The sequence below is a fragment of the Nicotiana tabacum genome, chromosome 22 (genome assembly GCF_000715075.1).
Source record: "Nicotiana tabacum cultivar K326 chromosome 22, ASM71507v2, whole genome shotgun sequence".
Classification (NCBI taxonomy): domain Eukaryota; kingdom Viridiplantae; phylum Streptophyta; class Magnoliopsida; order Solanales; family Solanaceae; genus Nicotiana; species Nicotiana tabacum.
The window spans coordinates 14256314-14268484 of record NC_134101.1 but is presented as its reverse complement, the minus strand read 5'-3'; the positions used below and the strand labels follow the sequence as shown (position 1 = coordinate 14268484).

At 36.1% G+C, this 12171-nt stretch overlaps 2 protein-coding genes and 1 long non-coding RNA gene across 4 annotated transcripts; 2 read left to right on the top strand and 1 right to left on the bottom strand.

The window, feature by feature from the left end:
• Positions 1 to 547: 547 nt before the first annotated feature.
• LOC107769397 (ribosomal RNA small subunit methyltransferase NEP1-like) lies at positions 548 to 5224 on the bottom strand. The gene is made up of 5 exons (XM_016588602.2): positions 5006 to 5224; positions 1962 to 2106; positions 1766 to 1876; positions 1593 to 1675; positions 548 to 1511 (listed from the first exon to the last, which is right to left on the bottom strand). Exons 1-5 carry the CDS (start codon positions 5144 to 5146, stop codon positions 1407 to 1409), a joined length of 585 nt encoding a protein of 194 aa, XP_016444088.1. The 5' UTR covers positions 5147 to 5224; the 3' UTR covers positions 548 to 1406.
• LOC107769398 (uncharacterized) lies at positions 2116 to 7963 on the top strand. 2 transcript variants are annotated; one of them, XR_012705228.1, is made up of 4 exons: positions 2116 to 3312; positions 3471 to 3528; positions 5221 to 7372; positions 7831 to 7963. It is a non-coding gene; the product is annotated as an uncharacterized LOC107769398 (long non-coding RNA). The 2 variants fall into 2 exon arrangements; XR_012705229.1 differs by having other exon boundaries at positions 2141 to 3312; positions 5221 to 5321; positions 7831 to 7960.
• A 1284-nt stretch (positions 7964 to 9247) lies between these two features.
• LOC142176560 (uncharacterized) lies at positions 9248 to 10634 on the top strand. Its single transcript, XM_075244534.1, has one exon. The coding sequence runs from the start codon at positions 9621 to 9623 to the stop codon at positions 10407 to 10409; it is 789 nt and encodes a 262-aa protein (XP_075100635.1). The 5' UTR covers positions 9248 to 9620; the 3' UTR covers positions 10410 to 10634.
• Positions 10635 to 12171: the final 1537 nt, after the last annotated feature.

Genomic DNA, 12171 nt, shown 5'->3' with positions numbered 1-12171 from the left:
AAAAGATAAAGAAACAAGGTTGCAACAAAATCCAGGGTAAGGTTCAAATCTACAAAATCTTCCATTTGCGCTCCACAGCATTCGCGACCATGGATATGCAGTACGCAGCACTCAATGGATAATCGGAAACTGCAAGATACATTAGATGATTCGACAAGGCTTAGCCCCATAAAAATGCAATAATTTACCGTAATGATAGTTTTCCTTTAGAGAAAACAGCATGGACATAGTTTAGCAGTTACATAACAACTGTTACGCGGCGCCTTCCTGAAGTTCCTTGGAAGGGCGACGTAAGGCTAAGCAACCGATGTCAGTACGGTTGCTGTCCGCCAACTGAGGTCCCCTCCATACGCTAGACTAGATTGTCAGTGCCGTACGGAAAAACCAATGTCATGAGCAATTGAAAGAGAGCAGAAAAGAGAATTGAGAATGAAAGAAAGCTTGATTGCATTGAATGAAAGCTATTACAGAAAACAAGACGGTGTCGGGGGGAGAGACACCAGTACAGAGAATTGTTTGCTTGCTTGAAAGTTTTGATTGCTTGGTCCCCCTTAATAATGCTTAAAAAAATAAACCAAAGTTACATGACTAGATCTATGAAAGCTGGAAAATCACACTTAAAGAAAATGCAGCAAAACTACTCTATATTTACAATGAAAAGGACTTAGTCTTCTACAAAGCAGCAACAAGTCCGTTGGCAGCAACTTTGTCTTTAGCATCAGGGTCTGCGCGCGCGGCATTGTCTACGCGCGCGGCGTTGTTGGCATCTGCCTGTGACTGGGCGCTGGCGATGGCTATCGGTGGGGCGATAGAGGCACATGCGTGCTTGTCACTTGGAGCTGCCGAGACCACGGGGCCGACCATGGCGACGGGCGTTGGGAGGCTGGCCAGGACGTCACGGGGCGCGTCCAAGGAGTCATGGGGCATGGTTGGAAAGCCGCCCATGACACAACATATGCATGCATTCTTGACCTCTTAAAGAAGCTAAGGTCGGATTTACAGAGGATAGAAAAAAAGGTGACTAGGTTCTAACTCGTAAGACTTTCATATTTGACATCGGGGGTTAGAAGCATCAAGTATGTTAAGGTGCAGTTTGGAACCCCTATTGCTTCCACATTGACAAGCGGATACTGAAACAAACAACTCATAGGGAGAAAACATTTCTCTCTCGCCGTGTTTTAACATTCTAACCAATATCTACAGCAGCGATAACCTATTTGATTTTTATTTGCCAAAGTCATAAGTGGCTCTTGATTAGTACTTCTAACATTCAGGAGATCAATAACATTCTAGTGTCACAAATTGAACATACAAAGACACAAGCAACAGATGTTCGCATTGCTAAGCATTAAAGACTAACCATGCATAACAAAGACGGGCAGAAATATCAAACTATAGCACTCTAATTAGTATTGATGAAAAATAAAAAAGAAAAGAGGAACAATTAGCTTACATGATAAATAATCTTCGACATAATCTTTTTCAATTTTTCCATGGGCCATTGCCCTGACCTGTAGATGTCAGATACTTATCCAGTAAACTACAAATTCCCACAAAATCAAACTTCTATGGAAAATTACACCAGAACATACCACAAAAACAAGGTTCATGTCATTGTTAATTCCATTAATGTAGTCTTGAATATCCACCAGTTTCTCAGAACTATGTGAGAAGCCTGAAGCACAAGAGGAGAAGTGGAAGAATTAATCAATTTTCAAGGACATTCTATTACAGAAGGGAGGAACTACAACAGAAACTTATTCACCTATCTTCCGACAGTCAATGTGTAGGTACTGAGAGACAGGGTTTTTTATAACACGTAACAGTTTCTCTCGCTTACCAACAGCAGTTATGCTCAGCTTTTGTCGCAGCTGCACTGAATTTGAACCAACATCAGATAACAGCAGAATTTGCATGAAAAGAGAAGGGGAAGAAACATTTCTCAAGGTAATTTAACTTACACATGATACCAGCGAATCGCTTAAATGTCCCGGGGATACGAACATGAGGTTTTACTTCAAATAGGACACCTTTTTCAGTCTTCACATACAACGCTTTTAATCGTCCAGCTTTATTTACTCGGCTATCTAATATTGTAAGCATTGCCTGAGGGAGGAAAAAAAAGATATCATAGAAACATTCTAGAAAAAGACATATGAGTATTTTAACTAATTACATAGCCTCGTAAAGCAATCATGAAACTTACTGCAATAAAAAATTGCAAATAAAGTTAGTGAATACCAATTCCTTTCTTTCACTTGCTGTGCAAGGAATTACAACTTATTTTGCTAATTTACCAGACTGAATATGGAAGGACACAGTTAATATCAACAACAACAACGACCCACTGAAATCCCTCTAGTGAGGTCTGGGGAGGTTAGTATGTACGCAGACTTTACCCTTACCCCGAGGGGTAGAGAGATTGTTTCCGAAAGAACCTCGTCTCAAGAAGACGAAAAGAGGCAATACGCCAGTACCATCAATAAAAACCATGAAACAAATAACCTAAATTGCGCGGACTCTTCGATTTTGGTGCCGTTCCCGTCCGGATACGGGACGGATACAGATACGGGGACGGGATACGTCCCGGATACGGTCGACTGACTTCGGACACTTTTTTTGGTTAATCTTTTATTTTGTCAATTCTCATAAATCTAATGGACATAGTTTGTATATTTGATTAAAATCAAAAGTGCTCACTTTTGACAAACTTAGAGCCTTAGAGGATTAAGATAGCAAGGAGCACAAGGCATCTCGCATTGACATAGCGTCCGGAAAAAAGATCACACTCAAAGGATCAAAGTTACAAAAAATTATTCAAATTTTTTAACAAAGCTGTTTTTGCTTTGTGCCAGCAATCTTATTTTTGCCCATGGTAACAATGCATTTTAACATTTGGTTACTGCCTGCATTATCTAATTCAAGCTTTTTAAAAAGTTGAACAAGGAAAAGATATGGAAGCCGAAAGAACATCCAAAATAAAGGTACTGTCAAAGGGGCCCAATTAATGGCTCAAGTAGGCGAAGTGTGATCTGATTTGACCCAAGCCCAAATGATTCAACCCAAATTCTCACACAGCTCCATTATACTTGATCAGCATAGAAGAAAAGCAGCAGAGGAGAAGAGAAAATGGGGAGGAAGAAGGGAGTCCAGTTCGATGAAGGAGCTCCGGATGACTTCGACCCGAATAATCCTTATAAGGACCCGGTGGCTTTCTTCGAGATGAGGGAGCATTTAGAGAGGGAAAATGGGTCGACATTGAAAAGGCGAAGATACTCCGTGAAAAGCTGCGTTGGTGTTACCGTATAGAGGGTTAGAACACTATTTCCTTCTGCCTGAGTCTTGGTGTGCCCGAACACCACCGTCATTAAAAAAAAAAAAAACTTTAATGATTAAAAAGACTAATTATTTACCAGTATTTAGGTACAGCTGATTGATTGTGAATGTTGTTTTATTTACTGCAATTGCAGGTCCAAAGGTTGAAGCTTTGGGATTGGAATGATCATTTTCTTTGGTCCAATTTCTCAGGTACTTTTCTCTCCTCATTCCGTTTTTACTGGATTGGAACTGTCTTCTTGTGTCTCTGATTCGATGATACATTTGTTTTGGTTGTGGGGTGGGAGGGGGGTGGGGCCGGAGTTAGTGAGATACCCAAAGTTATTATTCTGCTTTGTTGTGTTTTGTAAATCATACATAATGCTTGAAAATGTGAGGTTTTTGAATTTTCCGAAATGTTGTAATGGACCTGAATTGAGCAGAATGAGGGAAAGAGGATTTATATAAAATATTAAAACTAATTGGGGATTGAGGCGAAGTTGGTTGAGTTACAGAATTCTGGATAACCTCTTTACCTCTCTTAATCTTCCTCTTCATTATCCAGCTACTAGATTGCAGTCTCTTTTATAGCTCTTCCATCTATTAAAACCCTAACGTTTTCTTAACGTCTTTCATACATTTTTCTGAAAATTTCAAGCCAAATCATATTTGAACCTAAATCATTCATATTATTTTGATAATATGCCCGTATGAGTTTTTGCGCACCTCGACTAATCCACCGAGAAGCCGCTACTTTCTACTATCGTAGGTACTAGGTAACTCTAATCATCAAGATGGCCTACAAGTCTTAGGCAAATGAAGGATTCACCTATTGTGTTGCCTATGATTGAACCTTTGTGGCTACTTGAGATTTCGCAGTGTTAATATTGTGAACTACTTTTTTTTTTTTTGGGGGGAGGGGTGGGGGGGTGGGGGTTGTTTTAACATCCATGTGTTGTAGTGCAATACTAGTTTTAGTTTACTGCTTCAATGACTCAACACATTTAACTATATCTACTGAAAATTAAAAATGATGTCAGCTACATCACACAAAAAGGTTCACTGATTTGGCCTTCAAAGTTTCACTTCAATCCCCCTTCTGTTGCTAATGTTCCTTCTAAATGCATCAAAATCTTTTCATGCACATTGGTATCTTACACTCCAAAGTTTAACCACGTTGCATGAGTTTCCCTTTTCCGCATCCACCTTTACTCTTTAGGGTGCCAAAGCTTGAATTAACTAAATCTATATACGCTCATGCTAGTTGCTTACCCTTTTTAGCTAAGCTGTATCTTGTTGAGTGAGACTAAAAAATAGAAAGTTCAGGGGCTACCCTTCTTAGTGATTCTTGATTTGTCTTCAAGGGACCCCTTACAAGTTTCCAAGGGGTTGAGTAGGGGTCTATTTGAAAGCTTACAAATTAAAAAGATTAGAGAAAGGATTTTGTAGGAGGTTAGTGGGGATATATAGTGAGAAAGAATGAGGAATCACAAAAGATGATGAGGTTACAACAACAACAACAAAATTTATTTTCTGTTGATTCGATCAGAGGACTAATAACTATTAGCTCGTTTCAAGCATATTGAAGGTTAAACTATGGATGAGAATTATACAAAAAATTGAACTTGATCGATGCCATATGGAAAAGAAATAACTATGCTATAACTTGAGGAACAAAATTGTTAATTACCCTTAGGAAATATGGATGAGAATTATAACAGCTTTCCGGTTCTGATCCCTCCCATACCACTTTCACGCTATCTCTAGGTTCATTACCACAGATTCTTTTACCTCCATTCAGAAAGAAATGAATGTACCAAAAGAATCTCATCCTTACAATTTCCACCGCTGCCTTTTATAATTAGCCGGACAGTTGAAAGAGCAATCTCTGGCTGAAACTTGCAGGTTATGGTGCATCATAGGAGATGACAAATGTCAGCAAAAGAATTCAAATAGGATTGCTGATTGAGGCTATCTGATTTCAAATGACACTTTAGGATGGAAAAGTAAGATTCTTTGGTCTCTCATGTAATTATAGACAATCATATGGATAAAATTGTGTTTAGTCTGCTTATATGAGTTTCACAAAGTATAGCTAGGAATGAGTTGTGTGGTAGGTTGATGGCCAGCATGGAAAATACTCTAATTATGATGAATTATGTGTATACTAAATGAGCTGTATAGATACTAATTTATTTACCTTAATTAATTGATAGAATGGTCTAATGCACTGTTTTGACAAGTTGGTGAGAGATTCTGCAAAAATTGATTATGTTAAATCTGTTGATTCGGTAGTAAAATTTTAACAGGAATATTCGCAAGTTGGATTGTCACGAATTCCTTGAGCTGTAAAACGCTCGTCTTATTTGACTAATTCCGCTGAAGCTAAATCATGCAGTTGCCTGCGTTGCCACACCTCGTATATATATATATCCTTGTTTGGTTGTTTCCAGTCAATTTTTCTGCAAATTCTAATTTGCAATGTATCCTTGTTTTGCTGAGCTGTTCGAAGCTTACTCACCCTCTTCCCATATCCTCCCGAGAATACATGGATTGAGATGTGTTTCCTTTCCACATGTGATTCTCTTTCCAGTTAGAAGTATAAAGTGGATGGATTACCAACTGATCGGCCTCATTCTTTTGCTATTTTTGGTCATTTGCTCCACTAAGAAATAAGACCTGTTTTGTGATAAAAGTGTAAATGTAAAGATGACAATGCATCCACGCATATTGCATGTACCTTTATTTTAAATGTAGCTGCAATATTAAGAGAGCTAAAATATCGATTTCACGAAGATGGAACAAAATTTAAGGGAACTTATATGTTAAAACCATTTTATATATTTCACTCCTGTAAAAATTATAAAACGAAGTTATTAGCCTGTTTGGTCAAAACTTCTAAAATCAGCTTATTTGGAGAAGTGTCAAAAGTGCTTTTCTAAAAATATTTTTTTGGTGAGAATCAATTTGTGTTTAGCTAATTATTTTAAAAAATCTTTTGAGTTGTAATTAGTATTTGACCAAGCTTTTCAAAAATATTTTTAAGTGTATTTTTCTCAAAAGTGCTTGTTTTTTGGGATAAATTATTTTTTGCTGCTTCTCAAAAACGATTTCTCCTTCTACTCAAAAGTACTTTTTCCCTCCTAAAAGCTTGGTCAAACATCTATACTTTAGAAAAAACAAGCACTTTTGGCCAAAAAGAAGCTTGGGTGAACAAGCTAGTAAATAGATAACGTGTTTGTCGCAAAGCCTCTTTCCTCCTAAGCTATTAGATATACGTGATGGGAGGTTGTGAAGGTCGATAATTAGGGTTGTAGGTTAGTAGGTAGTCGAGCGTACTTCCTTTCTTTTCCTTACAAGTAGTTTTAGTGTTAGTCTAGTTTTTTCTTGTTCTTAGACTACTATTACTATCTGTTGTTGCTTCTGCGTCTGTTTTTGTTCCTATCTAGCTGTTGTTATTACTTTTTGTCATGACTTTACTGCTGTATTTCTTTTCTTTACTGTTGTATTGATATTTGACTTGAGCCGAAGGTTTATCGGAAACAGCCTCTCTATTTGCACAAAGTAAGAGTAAAGTCTGTGGAATCTATCCTCCCCAAATTACACGTGTGAGAATACACTCGATATATTGCTGTTACCTAATATTATGTCAATCTCTTTTAGTTGTTGACGTGATATTTTGAATGGCCTACGTTTTACTTAATTAAAGCCTGTCTTTAACTCTTTCCAAACGATATCAATCCTATTAAAGTAGTGGTAATTGCTTCTTCTCATCGGTTCCTAGTAACCATTTATTAAGATTTGACACTGTAAACTTCAAGAAAACAAAGCTCAATTAGCGTTTGGCTTCTTACGAATTAAACTATTCATTAAACTAGGAATTAAAGTCTATTCCTTCACCTAATTATACTGTTGTTATTCAGACTTTGACAGGTTGGGTGTTACCACCAAATAGATGAAAGCGAGAGGCTGGAATTCAATTCGTAATGCGTTATGTTGAACCCCTCAAAGTTTTAAGGCAGCTTTTGCTCTATGATCTAGTGGCAGTGCCGTAGTGGTTGAGATTTTTCTATCTTTAATTAGATATTTCGAATTTAAACTTTTAAATAAAGATTTTTCCGGTGGATAATTTATCTTTATAATAGATTTACCCAACATAAATCTAGATTAGTTGAATCAGACAATATCAAATAGCAAATAGTTAAACAAAAGAATTTTTTGTTATACTTCCTTTTGCGTGTGCTTGTAAGTATGTTCTTAAGTAAATAAAAAAAAGATTAACAATAGATTGATATTAAATAATCACAAAATCCAAAAAAAATTGAAATTGTCTATTCATTAACGTCAAGTAGAGGGAGATTTGCTCTTGATACTACTGCTCGAATAATTGCTACTGATTAACTTATTAACATAATGTTAAGAAGAACAGATAAGTCAGGAGACAAGATGGTACCACAACGCCATTGTAGTACTAATATTATTCTTATCTAACAAAGTTCTTTTGGCTTTCGACAGGATGCGAAGGTTTGATATGGTCATACAGATAGTATGCAATTGCCTGTTTCAACTTTTTCAACTTTCAAAGAGCGCAGCACATCGAGAAGGTGCGGTCGGATCAGAAGCGAATCTAGAATTTAAATTTTATGGGTTTAATAATTTTTTTATCCTTAAATTTTATATTCTTAAAATTACGGATTCTTATTTATTATAATTTTAATAAATTTTTACACATAAATTTATGTTTCGCTTTGAAAATAATGGGTTCCGTTGAATTTAGTGTCGGACGGCTACTTTGCAGGCACCACCACGTGGTGAATATTGCAAGGACGTGGCGCCGTGCATGGGCGCAAACGCTGACCCAGTTCCAACCCTTCCTTTAGATCTACTCCTCTTTTCTAATGAATTTCTAGAACACCATGCCGCCCACGAATTCGGCGCAGCAGTTCATCCCAAGTCCCAACCGTTCGAGAGTATCGGCTCAATACTTTAGGCATTTTGGATATTAGATTATTTTAAGTAGTTGACATTTAGGAAATTAAAAAAGTATAATTATTTTAATTATTGAAGCGTCGAGTGATCTTGTATGAACTTGGGAATACTCCTCTTAAAAGCTAGCTCTTGCATTGATTAAGTTCAATGTCTCATAATATTAAACCCATACAAACGACTTTTAGTTTACCATATAATAAAGTCTAATATTATATTGTTCATATTCTAGTTGACAGATCTGAACGAGGGGTGAATGTTAGGTTGTTTCACATCTGTTATGAAATTAATCTCCTTACGTATTCTGGAGTAATTCTGGAATAAGATCACCTTAAATGCAGGTTTTTGAAGTGAGGTAGATCTAAAGTTCATTTCTTCTCAAAAAAACAAAAGTTGATAAGAATTTAAAGAAAATATTTTGTAATTAAAACTATAAAATATCTGTCTCAAAAAGTACTAATTACAAAATATCTTTCTCAAAAGTATAAAAACCTTAAATTATTAAATATAGTGCATTATCTTTTTCTCATTTATTAGGGGCCGGCCTTTTTCCTGCCAATCTAGTCACCCATCAATGAAATATCAATGACTACGACTTTGTGAAGTGTGAACCATTAAAACCCAGGATTTGAACACTAGGCCCATCTCTTCAAACGGCATCCAACCAATAAAAGGAAAGGGAAGTATACGTAATAAAACAGACAAACAATAAGACAAGATGTCATGGTAGCTGTAATAGGGAAGATGTGGGCAGCATTTATCAAGTAAGAATCAGCCAAACAAGGGCGTCATTCCACATCTCCCATCTCACCTTCTCCTAATTTCCATCCATCATAAAAATAAAAAAAATAATCCGATACACAAAATATTTTATATTCATGTTAGATCTAAAAAAGGATCACATTATAAGAGATGTGAGATGAATAGTCTATACTAATATAAATATTACTAATAATTATTTCTTTCGCTCAAATCTATAATCTATAAATCACACTCAAAAATAGTTTTATTATCGCGCCAAAGGCTCCCCATCACTAAAAAATTAAATAGATCCCCGAAAATATCCCCACTTTTCTCTGTCCCCCTGGCTCCACTATAAATTCTGGCACCCTTTAAAGTTTCTTCCTCCATCAAATATAACCTGTACTATACAGTGTATAACAATCTACTCTTTGATTTCCTTAACTAGTTCCTTAAACACACACACTGCCGAATAAAGATCCCGACTAACAAAAGTAACAAGTCTACTTGTCTTTTTCATTTCCCTTTCTTTGCTAGTGTGTGTTATTCAAGTGGAATTTCCTCCCTAATTTCACCCCATGTCAAAACGACAAATATATCCTCCAAAAATTGTTACTCCTGTTCAACACTTGGATATGGAAGAGTGCAAAACTGACAGAAATGGTAACAAACGATCCCGAGATGAGTCGGGTTTGGACTCGGACTCCCATTCACCTGAGTCAAAGCGACTTCACTCAGATGAAAATGCAGGTCCGAGCTCGGACGAGCCGAACCGAGTTGAATCGGAATTAGAGGTGAACCCTAACTCTACCGAGTTCGATGAAGCTGGTGAAGATGTCGACGTAGATTCGCCGGAGGCCAAGCAGATCAGAGAAGACATCCTGGATATCCTAGATGAGCCAGAAAGTTTAACAGATGGTGTACCGGAATCTCAGGACCTTGATTCGGTAATCAAGAGCTTTGAAGAAGAAATCCTACATCCTACAAATCTGCCACCTCACGAGACGTTCGTTGACCTAACGTCATCAGATTCCGGCGAATCCCAATCAGACCTCGGCTACCTTCTAGAAGCTTCGGACGATGAACTCGGCCTACCTCCCGCCGCATCTCCCGATAACTATATTGACGCCGAATTAGTCGATACGTCAGGGACCGCCAATGGATCAGGGAATATGATTCGGTTTGAGAACGAGTTACCGAGATATGACTCGTTCAACTTGGAGATGTTTGTTGGAATCATGGACGGAGAAGACAACGGCGAGAGCAGTAACGGCGATTTTCTGACGGTGGGAGGATTATTCGATTACCCGGATCCGTCGAATTTTCCGGAGTTCTCAAGGGGGCCAGAGTCCTTACCGGCGATATAGACGGATGAGTCATTTTGGGAATCGGGAAGCAAAAAGAAAATAGTGGTAGTAGGAAGCAAGCAAAATTGCGAAAAAGTTAAACGTTAGAAGCCTGTATAATCGTTTCCTTTTCTTTTCAGTACGAGGCCATTACACTATTATGAGTTTATGCAGCTTTAAGGCTCTCCTGTTTGAACTATCTCGCGCAAAAGTTTTATAAAGTTTTCGAATCTATTTTGGTATTTTGAAGAATATTTGTGTTTCGAAGAGTTTTTTTCTTTATACTTTGTCCGTCAATTTAGATGATTTATTTCGTTTTTAAACGTTTGATCAACGTTTTAAAATATATTTAAATTTTAATGTTAAAATACTAAATTGAACTAATTTAATTTAGTATCAAAGTTTAGTCAAATTGATTCTCGATAAATGAAATGCGTTATCTAAATTATAGGGGTGTACAAACCGAATCGGAAAATCGCACTAAACCGATTAAAAAACCCGACTAGGTTTGGTTTGATTTGGTTTGGTATTGAGTAAAAAATCCGAATCAAACCGATATATAAATATATAATTTTTTATATATAATTTTAGGACTTTATATAGAATTTTATTTAAAAGATGTCTAGAAATATTTGAGATCCTCTCATGGGACATAATATTTAATAAAACTATAAAGTGCATTCATTTTTATTTATTTTAAATAATAGATTGTATCACTTTCTTATTATGTGTTATTGAAATGCGTCAATCATCTCTTTGTTCTTTCATATTCATATGTCAAGATTTATTATATGTTTTGAAGTGGTATTTTGATAATCTAAAATTACATAGAACATATCATTATTTAGGTATCATATTGATTTTTATGTTTAATTATTAAATTTGGTTAACCCTGAAAGCGTATATCAACCAAAAGTTATTGGTAGACGACTAAGAAAATAAATTATTATGTGTTACTAAAAAATAATTCTCCCATAAGATCACTTTAATAGATCATATGTTTGTTATTTTTTTTAAATTTTTAGTAAACATATATTCACTTATCAAAATTGTATCTATAACTTTAATAATGCAAAATTAAAATAATATTCATGTAACAAACAAACCCGAAAAATCTATCAAAATCGAACCAATCCAAACTGATATAATTGATTTGGTTTGGTTTTGATAATATCCGAACTAACCCGGTCCATGTACATCCCTACTAAATTGAGACATAGGGAATACTATTTTGTACATTAATCATGTTTGAAGCTAATTACTCATGTGTATCTTTCTACAAAATAGTTTAAGATAAAAGTAATCAAGTAAGTTTAAAGTATAAAAGAATAAGCGGAGATTGAACTTATGAAAAAATAGGTGGTGTTATAAAATCTTGAATTATGGCGGATGTCCATAACCGCCAAAGGAGTAATGCTCACTACTCTTCTCCATTATCTCTATAATCTCCCCCATGATCTTTCTCCATGATCTTCCTCTCAAATGCCTAATGACATATTAAATGATATATTTATGAAGTGACCATTCCTCTCAATAGTGGCCATTCCACTAAATAGTGGACATTCCACTCACTATTTTACAATAGTGATTCTTCACTTTTCATGCTTATATAAAGGCCTTGTAATAGATAGGAAATATAACACAATTGAAGAAGAAATAAGAAGTTCTCCTCTCTTTCTCTCTATATATCTCTTAGCTTGTTTTTTCTTGTTCTATATTGTTACTTTGAGCTATATTTTATAATACGTTATTAGCACGATTGTTCTCTGCGACAATCCTTCTC

Excerpts from the sequence above, each read along its gene's own strand:
- LOC107769397 (XM_016588602.2), bottom strand. The coding sequence starts at position 5,146 with ATGAGATTCTTTTGGTACATTCATTTCTTTCTGAATGGAGGTAAAAGA. Across the intron at positions 1,676-1,765 it reads CATTGACTGTCGGAAGATAG|GCTTCTCACATAGTTCTGAG; the intron begins GTGAATAAGTTT and ends CTTGTGCTTCAG. Across the intron at positions 1,512-1,592 it reads ACATGAACCTTGTTTTTGTG|GTCAGGGCAATGGCCCATGG; the intron begins GTATGTTCTGGT and ends TGACATCTACAG.
- LOC142176560 (XM_075244534.1), top strand. The coding sequence starts at position 9,621 with ATGTCAAAACGACAAATATATCCTCCAAAAATTGTTACTCCTGTTCAA.